We start from the raw sequence: 14,367 nt of genomic DNA, 5'->3' as shown, positions 1-14,367 counted from the left end.
GGGAGAGAGAGATAAGGAAAGACAGAAAGGAGAGAGAGAGAGAAAAGGAAAGACAGAAAGGAGAGAGAGAGAGAGAAGGAAAGACAGAAAGGAGAGATAGAGAGAAGGAAAGACAGAAAGGAGAGAGAGAGAAGGAAAGACAAATGGGGGAGGGAGAGAGAGAGAAAAGGAAAGACAGAAAGGAGAGAGAGAGAGAGAGAGAGAGAGAGAGAGAGAAGGAAAGACAGAAAGGGGAGAGAGAGAAAAGGAAAGACTGAAAGGAGAGAGAGAGAGAGAGAAAAGGAAAGACAGAAAGGAGAGGGAGACAGAGAGAGAGAAGGAAAGACAGAAAGGAGAGAGAGAGAAAAAGAAAGAAAGGAGAGGGAGAGAGAGATAAGGAAAGACAGAAAGGAGAGAGAGAGAGAAAAGGAAAGACAGGAGAGGGAGAGAGAGAGAGAGAGAGAGAGAGAGAGAGAGAAGGAAAGACAGAAAGGAGAGGGAGAGAGAGATAAGGAAAGACAGAAAGGAGAGAGAGAGAGAAAAGGAAAGACAGGAGAGGGAGAGAGAGATAAGGAAAGACAGAAAGGAGAGGGAGAGAGAGAGAGAGAGAGAGAGAGAGAGAGAGAGAGAGAGAGAGAAAAGGAAAGACAGAAAGGAGAGGGAGAGAGAGAGAGAGAGAAGGAAAGACAGAAAGGAGAGAGAGAAAAAGAAAGACAGAAAGGAGAGGGAGAGAGAGAGAAGGAAAGACAGAAAGGAGAGAGAGAGAAAAAGAAAGACAGAAAGGGGAGAGAGAGAGAAAAAGAAAGACAGAAAGGGGACAGAGAGAGAGAAAAAGACTGAAAGGAGAGAGAGAGAGAAAAGGAAAGACAGAAAGAAGAGAGAGAAGGAAAGACAGAAAGGGGAGAGAGAGAAAAAGAAAGACAGAAAGGAGAGGGAGAGAGAGAAGGAAAGACAGAAAGGAGAGAGAGAGAAAAAGAAAGACAGAAAGGGGAGAGAGAGAGAAAAAGAAAGACAGAAAGGGGACAGAGAGAGAGAAAAAGACTGAAAGGAGAGAGAGAGAGAAAAGGAAAGACAGAAAGGAGAGAGAGAAGGAAAGACAAAGGGGGGAGGGAGAGAGAGAGAGAAAAGGAAAGACAGAAAGGAGAGAGAGAGAGAGAAGGAAAGACAAAGGGGGAGAGAGAGAAGGAAAGACAGAAAGAAGAGAGAGAAGGAAAGACAGAAAGGGGAGAGAGAGAAAAAGAAAGACAGAAAGGAGAGGGAGAGAGAGAGAAGGAAAGACAGAAAGGAGAGAGAGAGAAAAAGAAAGACAGAAAGGGGAGAGAGAGAGAAAAAGAAAGACAGAAAGGGGACAGAGAGAGAGAAAAAGACTGAAAGGAGAGAGAGAGAGAAAAGGAAAGACAGAAAGGAGAGAGAGAAGGAAAGACAAAGGGGGGAGGGAGAGAGAGAGAGAAAAGGAAAGACAGAAAGGAGAGAGAGAGAGAGAAGGAAAGACAAAGGGGGAGAGAGAGAAGGAAAGACAGAAAGAAGAGAGAGAAGGAAAGACAGAAAGGGGAGAGAGAGAAAAAGAAAGACAGAAAGGAGAGGGAGAGAGAGAGAAGGAAAGACAGAAAGGAGAGAGAGAGAAAAAGAAAGACAGAAAGGGGAGAGAGAGAGAAAAAGAAAGACAGAAAGGGGACAGAGAGAGAGAAAAAGACTGAAATGAGAGAGAGAGAGAAAAGGAAAGACAGAAAGGAGAGAGAGAGAGAAGGAAAGACAAAGGGGGGAGGGAGAGAGAGAGAGAAAAGGAAAGACAGAAAGGAGAGAGAGAGAGAAGGAAAGACAGAAAGGGGAGAGAGAGAAAAGGAAAGACTGAAAGGAGAGAGAGAGAGAAAAGGAAAGACAGAAAGGAGAGAGAGAGAGAGAGAGAGAAGGAAAGACAAAGGGGGGAGAGAGAGAGAAGGAAAGACAGAAAGGAGAGAGAGAGAGAGAAGGAAAGACAAAGGGGGGAGAGAGAGAAGGAAAGACAGAAAGAAGAGAGAAAAGGAAAGACAGAAAGGAGAGAGAGAGAAGGAAAGACAGAAAAGGGAGAGAGAGAGAGAGAGAGAGAGAGAGAGAGAGAAGGAAAGAGTGTGTATCAGTACATACAGCAAATCTGTACACATACACATACAGATTTACATATTTACACATACAATATGCATATTTAGCTATAAACATATTTATATTTACATTTACTGCTCAACTCTCTTAGCTGTACATGCTGTATATACCTCAGCACTCCAGCACTATATTGTAGCTTCATATCCTATTTACTGTTTATATAGTACATCTTGTTCTGTATTTATAGGATTTAATTTTGACACCTGCGGCAAAAGAAATTCCTTGTACCCCCTGGCATCTGGTGAATAATGATCCTGATTCTGATTCTGCACATTGGTAAGCATGGATTATTTAATCCTACACTCTTTAATGTGTCCCAGAATAACACTGCTAAGAAAAAAAGTATGTTTGCATTGCTGACTCCACCAAAATATACATTTAAAAATGTTTCTCTTCAGTTTCCTGAGTGGAACAGCAAAAATATGAGTATTTTAGAAATAATATCAGTATATTAGTTAAAAAAGAATACAAGTAAAAGTGCATTAAGGGTTTAGCAACCATTGACCAAATATCTCAGAAATTTAAGGGGCGTTCCAGCCTAAAACTCATTTTAACATGTAACTTGTAGTGCTGTGTAATATTCCGTACCACATCACTGCGCCTATCAGCCCTAACAGTTTGACAGATTTCAGGAGTTTGTGTACTTTTGATGTTTTCATCCTTCAGTTATCTCTCACTACAGTACCCAGCATGCATTATCCAGGTATGTGTTATAATCACTGGAATTTCCCTGCCATGGTGAAGAAATGCACAGATGTAGAGGCTAATAAATGCAGATGTGATATTCCAAGCAGTTTCATGAGCCATCCGGCTTTGTTAGCCAGCTAGCAGAAAAAAATCTAAAATATTTCATACAAGGCCCCCTCAAGAAACTCTCTCAGTGAAATGCCTCTGAAAACCCTCTCCCACCTTCAACATGCATCATCAGAAGGGGGTTTTCCTTTAAACTGGAAAATGTCCCTCGAGACTATTTTGGTGCTGCTGTAGGAGCCGACTAGGCAGCGTAAACACAACTGCATACACACAACTGAGATGGAGGTTATGGAAGAGATCATGCTGTCTTTCTCTTTCATCTCTGCAAGTGAAGTTTATCTGTTCAGGCTGCTAAAATGTACCTCGACTGCATTTTCCATATGTAATCTTAATAGACTGTCATCGTGTGGGTTTGTCCAGTACCGTCTCTACAGAAGTCTATTATTGTTTGCTTGCTCTGCAGGAATTTCCCAGTGGTGACTGAGCAAGTCTCAGTCCTCAGGCTTTTGCTGAACAATCAACTCCTGAACTCCTGACCGTGTAGCAATTAATTGGATGTTTTTTTTCTGATGCTGTGTGTAATATTTTTGCGTCCTTAGAGAAAAAAAACACACACCATTCTAATCCCTGCCTGCAGTCAAATAGCCTCTATAGTTTAATACTGTATACTCTCCTGTCGTCCACCCCGGCTCTCCATCTCCTCTCTTTGCCCTGGCTATTCTCTTTTATGAATGTCCATCTTTTTTTCCAGGCATGATCCACAAACAACCTTAGCTACCTCTTAAAGGGGAATTCCACCGACTTTTCAAATTTCCTGAATAATTACATAGTTAAGATGTAAACATTCAGCCTGGCTTGCTGTGAGAAGCCCTGTTCTGAACTGTTGACAGTGGTGGTGATAGGAACCAGACATCAAAAATGTTTAATGCCTCATAAAGCTCCCTCATATAAAGTTATTACATATTACGATATTCCCTCATACATTGTCTTATGATGGTTTCGACATAAAACACGTTTTTTTCAAAAGCCCATTCATGAAGGAAATGTAAACGCAGGGTGTTGTAAGGCACAGTAGTCCTTAAATAAATCCTGTTTTTATTGATTAGTCACTAATTCTACTTCACCATCTTCAACCCTAATTACATATACAAAGTCAGAAGTCACATATATGTTCAGTGGTTGTTTAGTTGTTAAATAGAAATGTTGTTTTTGAGTTGTAGACATCGTGACCCCTGGCTCCTATCACCACCACTGTAAAGTAAAAAAGCGGGTCAGGGGGTTAACAGGTCTCAAACAGACATTTCAACGTCAGGATGGCAGGACCGACTAGGGGAACGTTCAATCTCAAAGTGTTGTGCACCATTTTGCTACAGTTTTTGATTTGAATAGCTTGTTTTGCTGGTGTGAAACAGGCTTTGAGGTGCGTTTTCTCAGGTATGATGGGCGTGTTACCCTCTCAGCAGTGATGTGCATGTAAACACCAAAAAATATTTGCTCATCTGCCTCCACACGCATATGAAGTCGAGTGAGATCCCATTCTTAATCCATAGGGGTTGATATAATGTCGGCCCACCCTTTGCAGCTTCAAATTTTCTGGGAAGGCTTTCCACAAGGTTTAGTAGAGTGTTTATGGGAATTTTTGACCGTTCTTCCAGAAGTGCATTTCTGAGGTCAGACACTGATGTTGGACGAGAAGGCCTGGCTCACAGTCTCTGCTCTAAATCATCCCAAAGGTGTTCTGTTGGGTTAAGGTCAGGACTCTGTAGAGGCCAGTCAAGTTCTTCCACACCAAACTCGCTCATCCATGTCTTTATGGACCTTTTTGCACTGGTGCACATTTATAAGTATTAAACAAACTGCCTCATTTGAGCTAATGCTAGAGCTAACCTGTTAATTTCAGGTGAGACTGTCATCCTCTTCCACAAGATGTTAACAGTTTTCTGTTCAGTGGACAATGGAAACACAGTGGCTTGTCGAGGAGATAAGAGAAGATGACATCTCTTAACAGGAATACACTGAACTACATATGACATTCATATCTCATAATCTACATACTACTTTGAACATGAATAAAGTGGAGCTGCTCAGCCAGCTACAGTAAAGGAACAGGATAGATGCTGACTGTACAAGGACTGCATTTCCCATGAGTCTGTGCAATGGGACATGAAGATGTGACAGAAAATACGGATTTAAACCTCTCTATTTAAGCCATAGTTGATTAAAACCAATATCTGTCCATCTATCCATGCAAAATTTGACATGGAAAAACCAGTTACATCACTGTGCTGAGAGCAAATGCCCCAGTACAGCCGCATGTTTTTGGGCGAAATTGCAATGGCCAGAATATGACCATTCACACTTCTTGCCTTGTCGCCCATAATTGCACCTACTGAAAGGAAGCGTCTAATTGACCACCAGGGGGAGGACTCCTCCTAAAGACTATAGGTAGAGCTCAAGATCCAGAGAATATAGCTTAGTTTTTATTGTTTTGACACAACACCTGAACCCAAAACAAAATAAAGACAAAAAGCCTAAAGGCAAAGCTGGAGAGCCAAGAAAGGCAAGAGAGCACCTAGAACTGGAACTTCGGCACACTGAAGGCAGAGGCTCAAAGTTCAATCAGTAGATAATCATGCTATGTTTCCTACATTTCACACCACGATAGTGAAACTACACAGAAAATCTCTTCGGAATGATTTGTCCACTCTGTATATCTTTTTATTGTTTCTCTTTTTGTTGGCCATACAAAGGTTTACAGCTGTAGGAATCCCCAAAGTTATACATAGACGATAAATATCATGCTAACAAAGTATTAAATTTGTACAAAAATACTTTACAGCTCATAATACCTGTCCATTAGAAATAAAAATACAATATTTCAGGGACATAACTGTGGAATTGATTCATTAATTCATCATACACAGAAAATGGATACCCACTATTTTAATTGGCAGTGCTTAAATCCACTTAGATGATTCCACAAAAGGAACATAAAAATGAGAAACTGCATTAACAAAAAAGTCCAAACACTTACATGTGAATACGTGTTATTTGCAGTAACACAGTGAGGTTAAACTTAAGTCAGAAGAAAAAAGCAATGCATCAGACGCCACAATGCTTACAGTGAAAACTTGCTCGAATCAGGCCTTGAGGATCAGAATTCAATATGTAACATGTCAGCATGTCAACAATATTCTAAACAATGACATCTGAGAACATCTCAAATCCAGTGCATGAGTTTGGGGAATGAACCCGTAACCTGAAGGAACCTTAGAAAACAAACGAAAATAACAGAGTTGCTTAAAACAGTCTCCATAAAGATATCCCATGTGAGTGTTCCCCTGATGAGGTTATGATCAGATTGGACCGCTACATGCCATTTTAAATAGTGAGTAGACAGGGTGTGTGAGCACAGACGACAAGGGTAACATCACTCATCAAAAGCCACAATTTTATACGCACAGGTGGGTGAAGGGAAGTGTGGCCATAGGCAGCTTGCTTATGGCCACTTTTTTTTTCTTCTCTAACTTTTTTTTTTTCTGAACAGAGCTACAGTTTTTTTTCTTTAGAGTGAAGAATGTTTCCTTGATGTTCTACCTCTTTTGGTAGGACTGATGCAACTTACCTGACAAACCCCATTCTCACATGACAAGTGCCATTGTCTTTTTTTTCTCTTTACAAATAATTTGTACACCCTTTGGAAAAAAAAAAAACAAGTAAACATACAAAACCGTACCATTACCACATACAGTAGATTAGTATAAGTTCATATTCACTTAAACAAGGGGGGAGTATAGACTAGAAGTTGTTTTGAGCCTCTTGTGTCTGGACAACTTCATGCTTGACATTTTTAAAAATCTTTTTTTTTTCCTTTTGGGGTGATGTTAGAATGAGAGCTGCAGGTCAAAGAGTAAAGATCTTGACAGCTACAAACTACTGGTGGCTAGAAGGTTTCCCCCAAACTAACTCCAGAATGAATATTTCAATATTATTCTCACCACATGCTGTCTCTACACTTGACTGACGTGAGACCGTTCCCAGCATGGCATCTTCGCCTCATCACTGACGCAATTCTCTGTCACCACAGTCACTCAGAACTGGCATGTCAGTCCCTTTCTCTGAATCTGGGAGGAGGCTGATTTGGGACAGTCTGGAGTGGATATTTCGTCTCCGCTTTGTGCGAGCAATCGACTTCCCCCGAAATGGAGCACATGCCTAGGGGTTAAACTAGTCCTACTGCTTACATCTAACAAACACCTAACAAAGCTGCTTTCAAACCAAAATACATCATTTGTATCACAATGTTTTCCGATCTGCGCATGAGCAGCTTCCTATGAGTGTAAGGCAAAATGATTGCTTAACATATCCCTATCACATCACTCAGATTGCATACATCTGCTCATTGCTCACTTATAAATCATTTGCCACTACTAAGAAAAATAGAAATCTGTCCAATTCTAAGATAAGGTGCCTTAGGTACCACCCCTTCAGTATCATGGTGAAACAATCCCTCTTAGTTCAATATGACATCAGAGTTCAAACAATTAGATTTGTATTTATACCAGCAAGCGACACCTGGAATAAAATTATGGCCTTTCTGTTATTCAAAATTCTTTTTTTTGTTTACTTTTTTAACTACATGTAGCCAAGTTCTCTTTTTTTGTACAATAGTACGTCTACCATTACAAAGTAGTTCAGTAAAGGTCTCATGCATTATGCTACCCAACCCACTCAGGCTGACTCACTTACTTTTTGCCACGTTTTTGGAAAATGGCTATTGGATTCACTTTGCTGAGCTTGTACCAAACTCTTTTTCCGCTGAGTGAGTAAGGCAGAGAACTTAGACCTTGGCATCACTTGTGAGGATTTAACAGGGGTCTTCACTATACACACATTTGGGATTCAGCACTACAAAAGGACGGAACTGGAGGAGCTGTTTCCGGGGTACAAGGTGAACAGCTAAGGTTAGGACGTGGGACTTTTTGCAAACAGAGGACGTGGAGAATTGTTCTGGCCTAGACTCGTATAAGAATGTCCTACACATACGCGCAGAGAATGCTGACACAAGGGGCATTCTCCAGTACATACACACATACATACATACAAATAGACAGAGAGGCCAGTCCAACATCATGTGTAAACGTCTCAAGGTTTCCTTTTGCTTATTTTGCTTTCGTGTCTCTCCTTAAAACAACTTGTGTTCATTGGCAATAAAAATGAGGGATGGCACTGTTTCGATTTTCTTGTCATCTTTTCAGTTTAATATTTCAAGAGGTCAGTATGGTCTTCCTCCAACGTTAGTGTAATTCCCACAGGACTAAAAACGCACCCAGCAGGCGTGGAGAGGACACCTCTCTTGGTCAGTGTGGCTCATGCTCTGGCTCAGGGAAGAAACTGGGTGTGCTATATCACGGACAGGCTCCCGCTCGCTCCCAGTGGGGGGAGCAGTCAGGACGGGTTCAGTTAGCACCATGAGAAGCACTCGTCTGCCAGCGCTGGGAGGGTAAGTTCTGCTATAAGGTCTTGTTGGGGTCCCTGTCGTCCACCCCTGCCAGCACGGAGTTCTGCTGGGCAGCCTCCTGTCCGGCCGCTGGCTGTAGAAGGGGCTCAGAGGGGTCAGTCCAGCTCACCGGCTCCTCGTTGGGCAGCTGGTTCAGTTCAGAGGGCGGCATAGACACTGGGTTTCGGCTGATGACCAGGTCCAGTTTGTTCCCAGACTCCGCAATGAGAGGAACCACCAAGCAGCAGTCGAAGTCCCTGGTCCGGACGTGGTTGATCTGTGACAGGAACATTAGAAAAAAACATGCTTTAAATGTTCATCAACAGTGTAAAGTCACCCTAGTACTGTGTAGTTGTATAAGGTTGCTGTAAGACTCTGTATGCTTGACTAATGTAACTTTAAGCATAAACTACAGTAACAACTTTAAAATGCATGATAACATTTGCAAATGTGTGGAAGCTGTTAAGATATAAAATCAGATAACATTTAAAAGCCTGTACTGCATTTCAATCATAGAATAGGCAAGGGAGATCAGACCACTATGCTAATGAGACCTTTAGTTCATCAGGCTACACGGGAAGATCCATTGTCCATCGACCCACAGCATTATTTCCCCTGTTGGTTCGTCTTTTGTTGTCTTATCCAAACAAGTTGAAGTTCACTGGAATGTCTTTCTTCCAATAATTGTTTTTTTTTGTGTTTGAATGTGTTTTGCATTTCATCAGAGTATATATGAAGAAAAGACACAGAAAGCTGCGTCTCTTCCTATCCCTAATGACCTAAAGTGAGACATGGACTGCACCCATAACACTTTCATTGTGTTGTGTAGAATGAATCCCTACCTGTAGTAGCCTGTCATAGGGCTTCAACCCCCCCACCTCTGCAGGCCCCCCTGGACGGATGTTGTTGACATAGACACCCTTCTCCAGAAGCCCATCAGACACACTGAAGCCAAAGTCCTCCAGATCCGACTCTTTGAACAGACTCACCTGTAGTAAAGAGACGCAGGTCAGGCCTTGCCGTATATAGACACTGAATTAGCTGAAGTAGCTTTACTATGATTGAGCAAATGTTTCCAATATCAGTAAACAGTTATTGGTTTTGCATGATTTCAGGCCTTTTATGTAATATTTACACAATTTGTTATGACAGGTGTTTAGTTCTAGTACAAAAAAAATGTATCCCAATCTTGTCAGTTTTTAAATTTTTTTCACTACATTTAAAGATTCTGGAGAAATCGCAAGTTAATTCTGATCTTTAGTTCCCTCCACAAATTATCTATTGGGTTTAAGTCTGGTGACTGACTGGGGTATCCCAACACCTTTATTTTCTTCCTAAGGAACCAAGTGAGAGTCTCATCTGCAGTATGTTTTAGATCATTGACCTAGAACATCCCCCAATGCCTTATCCTCATGGTCCTGGTAGACGGCAACAGATTCTGCTGAAAATCTCTTGGTACATGCCTTCATTCATTTTCCCTTCAATAATTTGGATCCTGACAGTGCCAGGGAAAGCAAAACAACCCCAAACCATTACGCTTCAACCTCAGAACTTCTGTATGGTATTTTGTATGGTCATATGCATATATTTCTCCTCTAAATATGGCACGTCATGTTGCCGGAAAGTTAGATTTTTGTCTTTACTTGTAGACCTTTGTGGTCAGAAATCTGTAGACTGCAAAACATTCTGTAGCAAACTTCAAACAAGCTTCACATGCATTTTGGGGTCTTCCAGGGTGATGAAGACTGGAGACTGTGGTAGTGGAGTTCACAGCCTGTTGTTTTTGTGTTGACTGTACCTGTTACTTCCAGGTCTTTCTGAAAATCTTTCAAGGAGCAAATGTTTACAGACGAACAGAGCTAACAGGAACATTCAGGGGTCGAGAAATCTGTTGGTAGGCAGTGCCATTGCTATGCTGCTCAGCTCACCCTGTCGCCAAGGTTTTGGGAGACCTCTACTCATCATGAGAGGTGCAGTGTGACAGCTTGGAGACAAATGACTTGTTTACTTGCATTCAGAGGTGGGTACCCTCTTTTCAAAGAGTGGAAGCAGTAGGATACCAACATGCCCAACTATCCCAGCTGATTCTAATAAGCACTGGTACAACTGGACAACACATCTTTCCTGTGTGATTCCACTTTATTGCACATAACATATAAAAAAAGTTTTAGCTATATAGTTTTACTGAGTTCATACCAATGTCTGGTCTAAATTTAATGTAAATAGCTGCATTGGAAATATGTTTAATGAAAAAGCTGTTGATGCATTGGATACTTAATTCCTCCACTGTACATAAGTGTTTTTTTGGACAATTTGTGAGATCTTGTCAGTTTCTTCCCTTTCAATGAAGTATACAAAAGCCATCAAAGAGCTAATGGCTTGTGGAAAATCTTCAACTTACTAAATGTAAGCATGTCAGTATGTAATTCATTGTTACAGCTCTGAAAGTGTCCAACAACACAGGGTGATTCAAAAAGATTCATCCAATTTCAAATGACCATACTTTTACAACTGTGAGGCACCTAGGAACCAATCACATGTGAATTGAAAGAGGGGCTTCTTAGGCTTTGTGACTTTTGTGACTTTGTGACCTTCAATAAGAGTGAATCCGTCATAACTGTGCAACGTGATTTTCATCGGCAGTGAATCTCCAACAGCTCAGAGCATTTGCTGTTGGTTCCATAAAAACTGGATGATCTCCGAAATTGCACTGAAAAAGCTGTGAGTACAGTGACACCAACATGCTCAATCAAGTATGGGATGAATTTGACTATGGCATTGATGTTGTCCATACAGTTGGAGGAGCCTCACGTTGAGTACTTACAAAATTACATAATAAACTATATGCTCATTTAAACCATTTACAGTTACTGCAATGTTCTGTAATGATTTACAAGTAAAATATAAAAATTATATACTACAACACTGCTGATTGTAGTTTCTCTCTCCTTGCACTATTCATATTACATAAGACTCATATTGAGACTGCACATATTCCTATTTATTAACTCTCTCTCTCTTCTCTGTCTCTCGCCTCATCACAAGCATATCAATGCGTTGGCATAATATTAGGATAAATATAACTTGGTAAGTGAGAAAGCCGGAAATTGAAGTCTAAGAGTAATTTGCATTAAAACATTTATAGAAAGCTTTCTGTGAGCTATCAGTGATCAGTGTTATGAAAATAAACATTAATAGGTATATTTGCCTTGTGTAGCTCCACAGGGTTTGGTGACATGATGTCCTTAATCTCCTGCTTCATCTTCCTCATGGCAAAGGCCTTGCGGCCACCGTCGCTGGGCAGTGTGTTGCTGCGGTTAGCCTGTGTGTACTGAGGCCTGTTGCTGCCGCGCTCCTGGAAGCTGGCCTGTCTGCCCAGGTGGGTCCGTGTGGGTGTAGGGTCATGGTTCAGACTGAGTGTGCTCCCGGACATGATGGTGGCCTGCAGTGCAGCACAGAGAAAGAGCAGTTCAGAAAGGCTCATGATGGACTACACGGTTTCTCACATGCTCCTTAATGTTGCATTGCTTGGTCAGTATGCATATCTGCATGTTGGGTAAATGAGGTAAATGTTCACACAGTCACACAGAGGTATGATGGACTACTGCATCATCTAACTCTCTTTTCACAAAATCACTTTTTTGGGGAGACAGACAAAAACAACGGCAAAAACACAGATTGAACCCCCTGCTTGCTTCATCAACATCATTCCTCATTTCATCAAAAGACTGATGCACAAACACTCTTGCTAACATGCATTGTAGCAGACAGAAAATGAACACCTAGAACCATACAGTTTCAAAGATTTCCACCATGGGCAAGCCATGGCAATAGCTAATCACACACACAGCTTTACAACTCAAATGCATTTAGGTCATTACAAATGTTTAATGGTGTCATTTGAAGCAGGAAAATCCTTCAAACGTTAGGGAGCCTGCTTTAGGAAGACAAGGTTACACAAGACTGAAATGAAGAAAAAAAAAAAAAAAAAAAAAAAAAAAAAGCCTTGCAGTGGCTCTCCCATCATGCTTCGCATGAACCCACATCATGCCCATTTCTCCAGATCTGCATCACTGGACAGTTCTGAGTGAATCTCACCCAAACTGTACTGAACTGTATTCCAGGTTAGTGATGGATGTCAGTGTAAACTGAACTCTCCATCTCACTGAAGTGATGCACTGTTTTTTTTTAATAGAAAATGACAACATTTAGTCATGCATCTCTCCACAAAACAGCTGTCAAATCCATGTAAATGATTTTTTCCCTTCTAATTTTTTTTCTTTTGTAAGCACAACGTAAAGCACTAAAGACATTAACCAACGGCAAACACTTTATCAAGTCAAATTAGAGCCCAAGGGCACATTCAGTTTGCTCTAATTTTACTGTATTTCAACAGAGCAAACGGTACTAAAAACAGCCTTATCATTTTAATGTCGTAAGCTGAATGTGACTCCACATCGACCTCTATATAGGGCAATGTGGTGGGTTTAGAAATACCTGCGAAAGTAGATTTTAAGTCAAATCTATCTGGAAATGCTCTTCGGAATTAATCAGGGAATGTTGATTCAATGTGATATGAGAGCAAAAAGCAAACCAGCCATTTCATATGACTAAGAGGCTGACTGGAATGAGAAACAGTACAAATCACAGGCTCTAACAGCTGATGCCAGGTGGAAATGTCTTCACAGGTTCCTGCAGCTAAGACTAGCTCTCTCAGTTTGATTTATATCAGAGTCCATCAGCACTCATTAACCGCTGCTGTCTTTTGAATGCACCCCCAGGATGTGAAGAGGATGCCAGCAGTGGTTGTGTGTAAGAATTCCACCCCCCCAGCAGGCCCCTAGCGTGAGACACTGAGCCCAGCAGCACAGGGAGAGCACCAGGGTGCTACAGCGCTACAAGCAGAGAGGAAGCCCAAAAAAGGAAAGGGGTACCAAGATGGCCAGGTTTCTCTTAGTCAGAAGCCTGTCTGGCTTGTCCTGGAAAGAGAAGGAGCAGTTACACAAAACTAAAGGTGTGACGTCATGCATGTATAGACGGGGGTTGAGTGTTGGGGGTGGTGTTTACCAACCCTGGTCCTGCATATTTTGGCATATTCCTGATCTAACTAATCCAACCTGTTTAAAGCTCTTCTTAAGCAGAAATGGTTTAATAAATCTTTAGCCACTGGCATGAAGACATGAACTATCTACCCTGTACCCACAGGCATATGCACTTTAAGCAGTTGTAGGCAAAGGTTAGGAACGCCTGGGTCATGTTCCAAATGAGAAGTCAACACATCCTCTACATAGAAAACGTTTGCACTTTTTCCATTTCCTGCAAATTTTTTGCAATCCACACCACCATCCAATCTTCTGTATCTCAGCCTTACCACCATTCAAAAGAGGTAGTCCAGCTTTCAAGCTCTAAGCAGAAGCCACCCAAGTTCTCAGAGTTCTCTCCCTTCTCTCAATCACAATCTCCCCCACTCTACCACAATACACTGGAGCCACTGTCTGAACTGGCAAATGCACAATTATTCTTTATTTGCTGAATTTAACATATTGGACAGAAATAATAAAGTCTGTGCGAAAGTTGGGATACATATTATATTTTATGCTTCATTTTTTCCAATATGTTAGTGCACTTAAAATTTCATATTTAGGTAGAGAATTTGTACTTATTTTCATTTAGAACATAAACAAAATGTGTAATTTGACCACAGCGTTTAAACTTTTGCATACAACTGACTAGCCTATGATTTTATGATATTCTATCATGCTACCTTTTCCCCATCATAGTCACCAATAAGTTCTAGAACAAAGGCAGAGATAACAGATACGTTTTCAGTAACACTGCTTATCTGGCTTCTCTTTTATTTTTTCATTTTACTCATTAAATATGAGATTACGGTTATCAACAGTTTTAGTTTTAATACAATAGGCTGTGAATAAAGGCTACAACCTAACCAAATGCGTCATTCGCTGGTTACACATTAATAACATTTCTGAATTTAT

The 14,367-nt window shown here is 41.1% G+C and overlaps 1 protein-coding gene across 12 annotated transcripts in view; it reads right to left on the bottom strand.

Annotated features, from left to right (window-relative positions):
• Positions 1-5,571: 5,571 nt before the first annotated feature.
• Positions 5,572-14,367, bottom strand: part of grip1 (glutamate receptor interacting protein 1) — a 391,803-nt gene continuing 383,007 nt past the window's right edge. For 8 of the 12 annotated variants that reach the window (XM_037542052.1, XM_037542023.1, XM_037542033.1 and 5 more), the window contains 4 exons: positions 13,306-13,350; positions 11,580-11,813; positions 9,214-9,360; positions 5,572-8,648 (listed from right to left, as the gene is read on the bottom strand). In XM_037542052.1, coding sequence (XP_037397949.1) covers positions 8,385-8,648; positions 9,214-9,360; positions 11,580-11,813; positions 13,306-13,350 — 690 coding nt within the window. In that variant the 3' untranslated portion in view covers positions 5,572-8,384. The remainder of the gene's footprint in view (positions 8,649-9,213; positions 9,361-11,579; positions 11,814-13,305; positions 13,351-14,367) is intronic. The other 4 variants (XM_017695821.2, XM_017695819.2, XM_017695822.2 and 1 more) reach the window with 1 other exon arrangement.

The sequence above is a fragment of the Pygocentrus nattereri genome, chromosome 1 (assembly GCF_015220715.1).
Source record: "Pygocentrus nattereri isolate fPygNat1 chromosome 1, fPygNat1.pri, whole genome shotgun sequence".
In the NCBI taxonomy this organism is placed as follows: Eukaryota; Metazoa; Chordata; class Actinopteri; order Characiformes; family Serrasalmidae; genus Pygocentrus; species Pygocentrus nattereri.
This window is presented reverse-complemented; position numbering and strand designations above follow the sequence as displayed.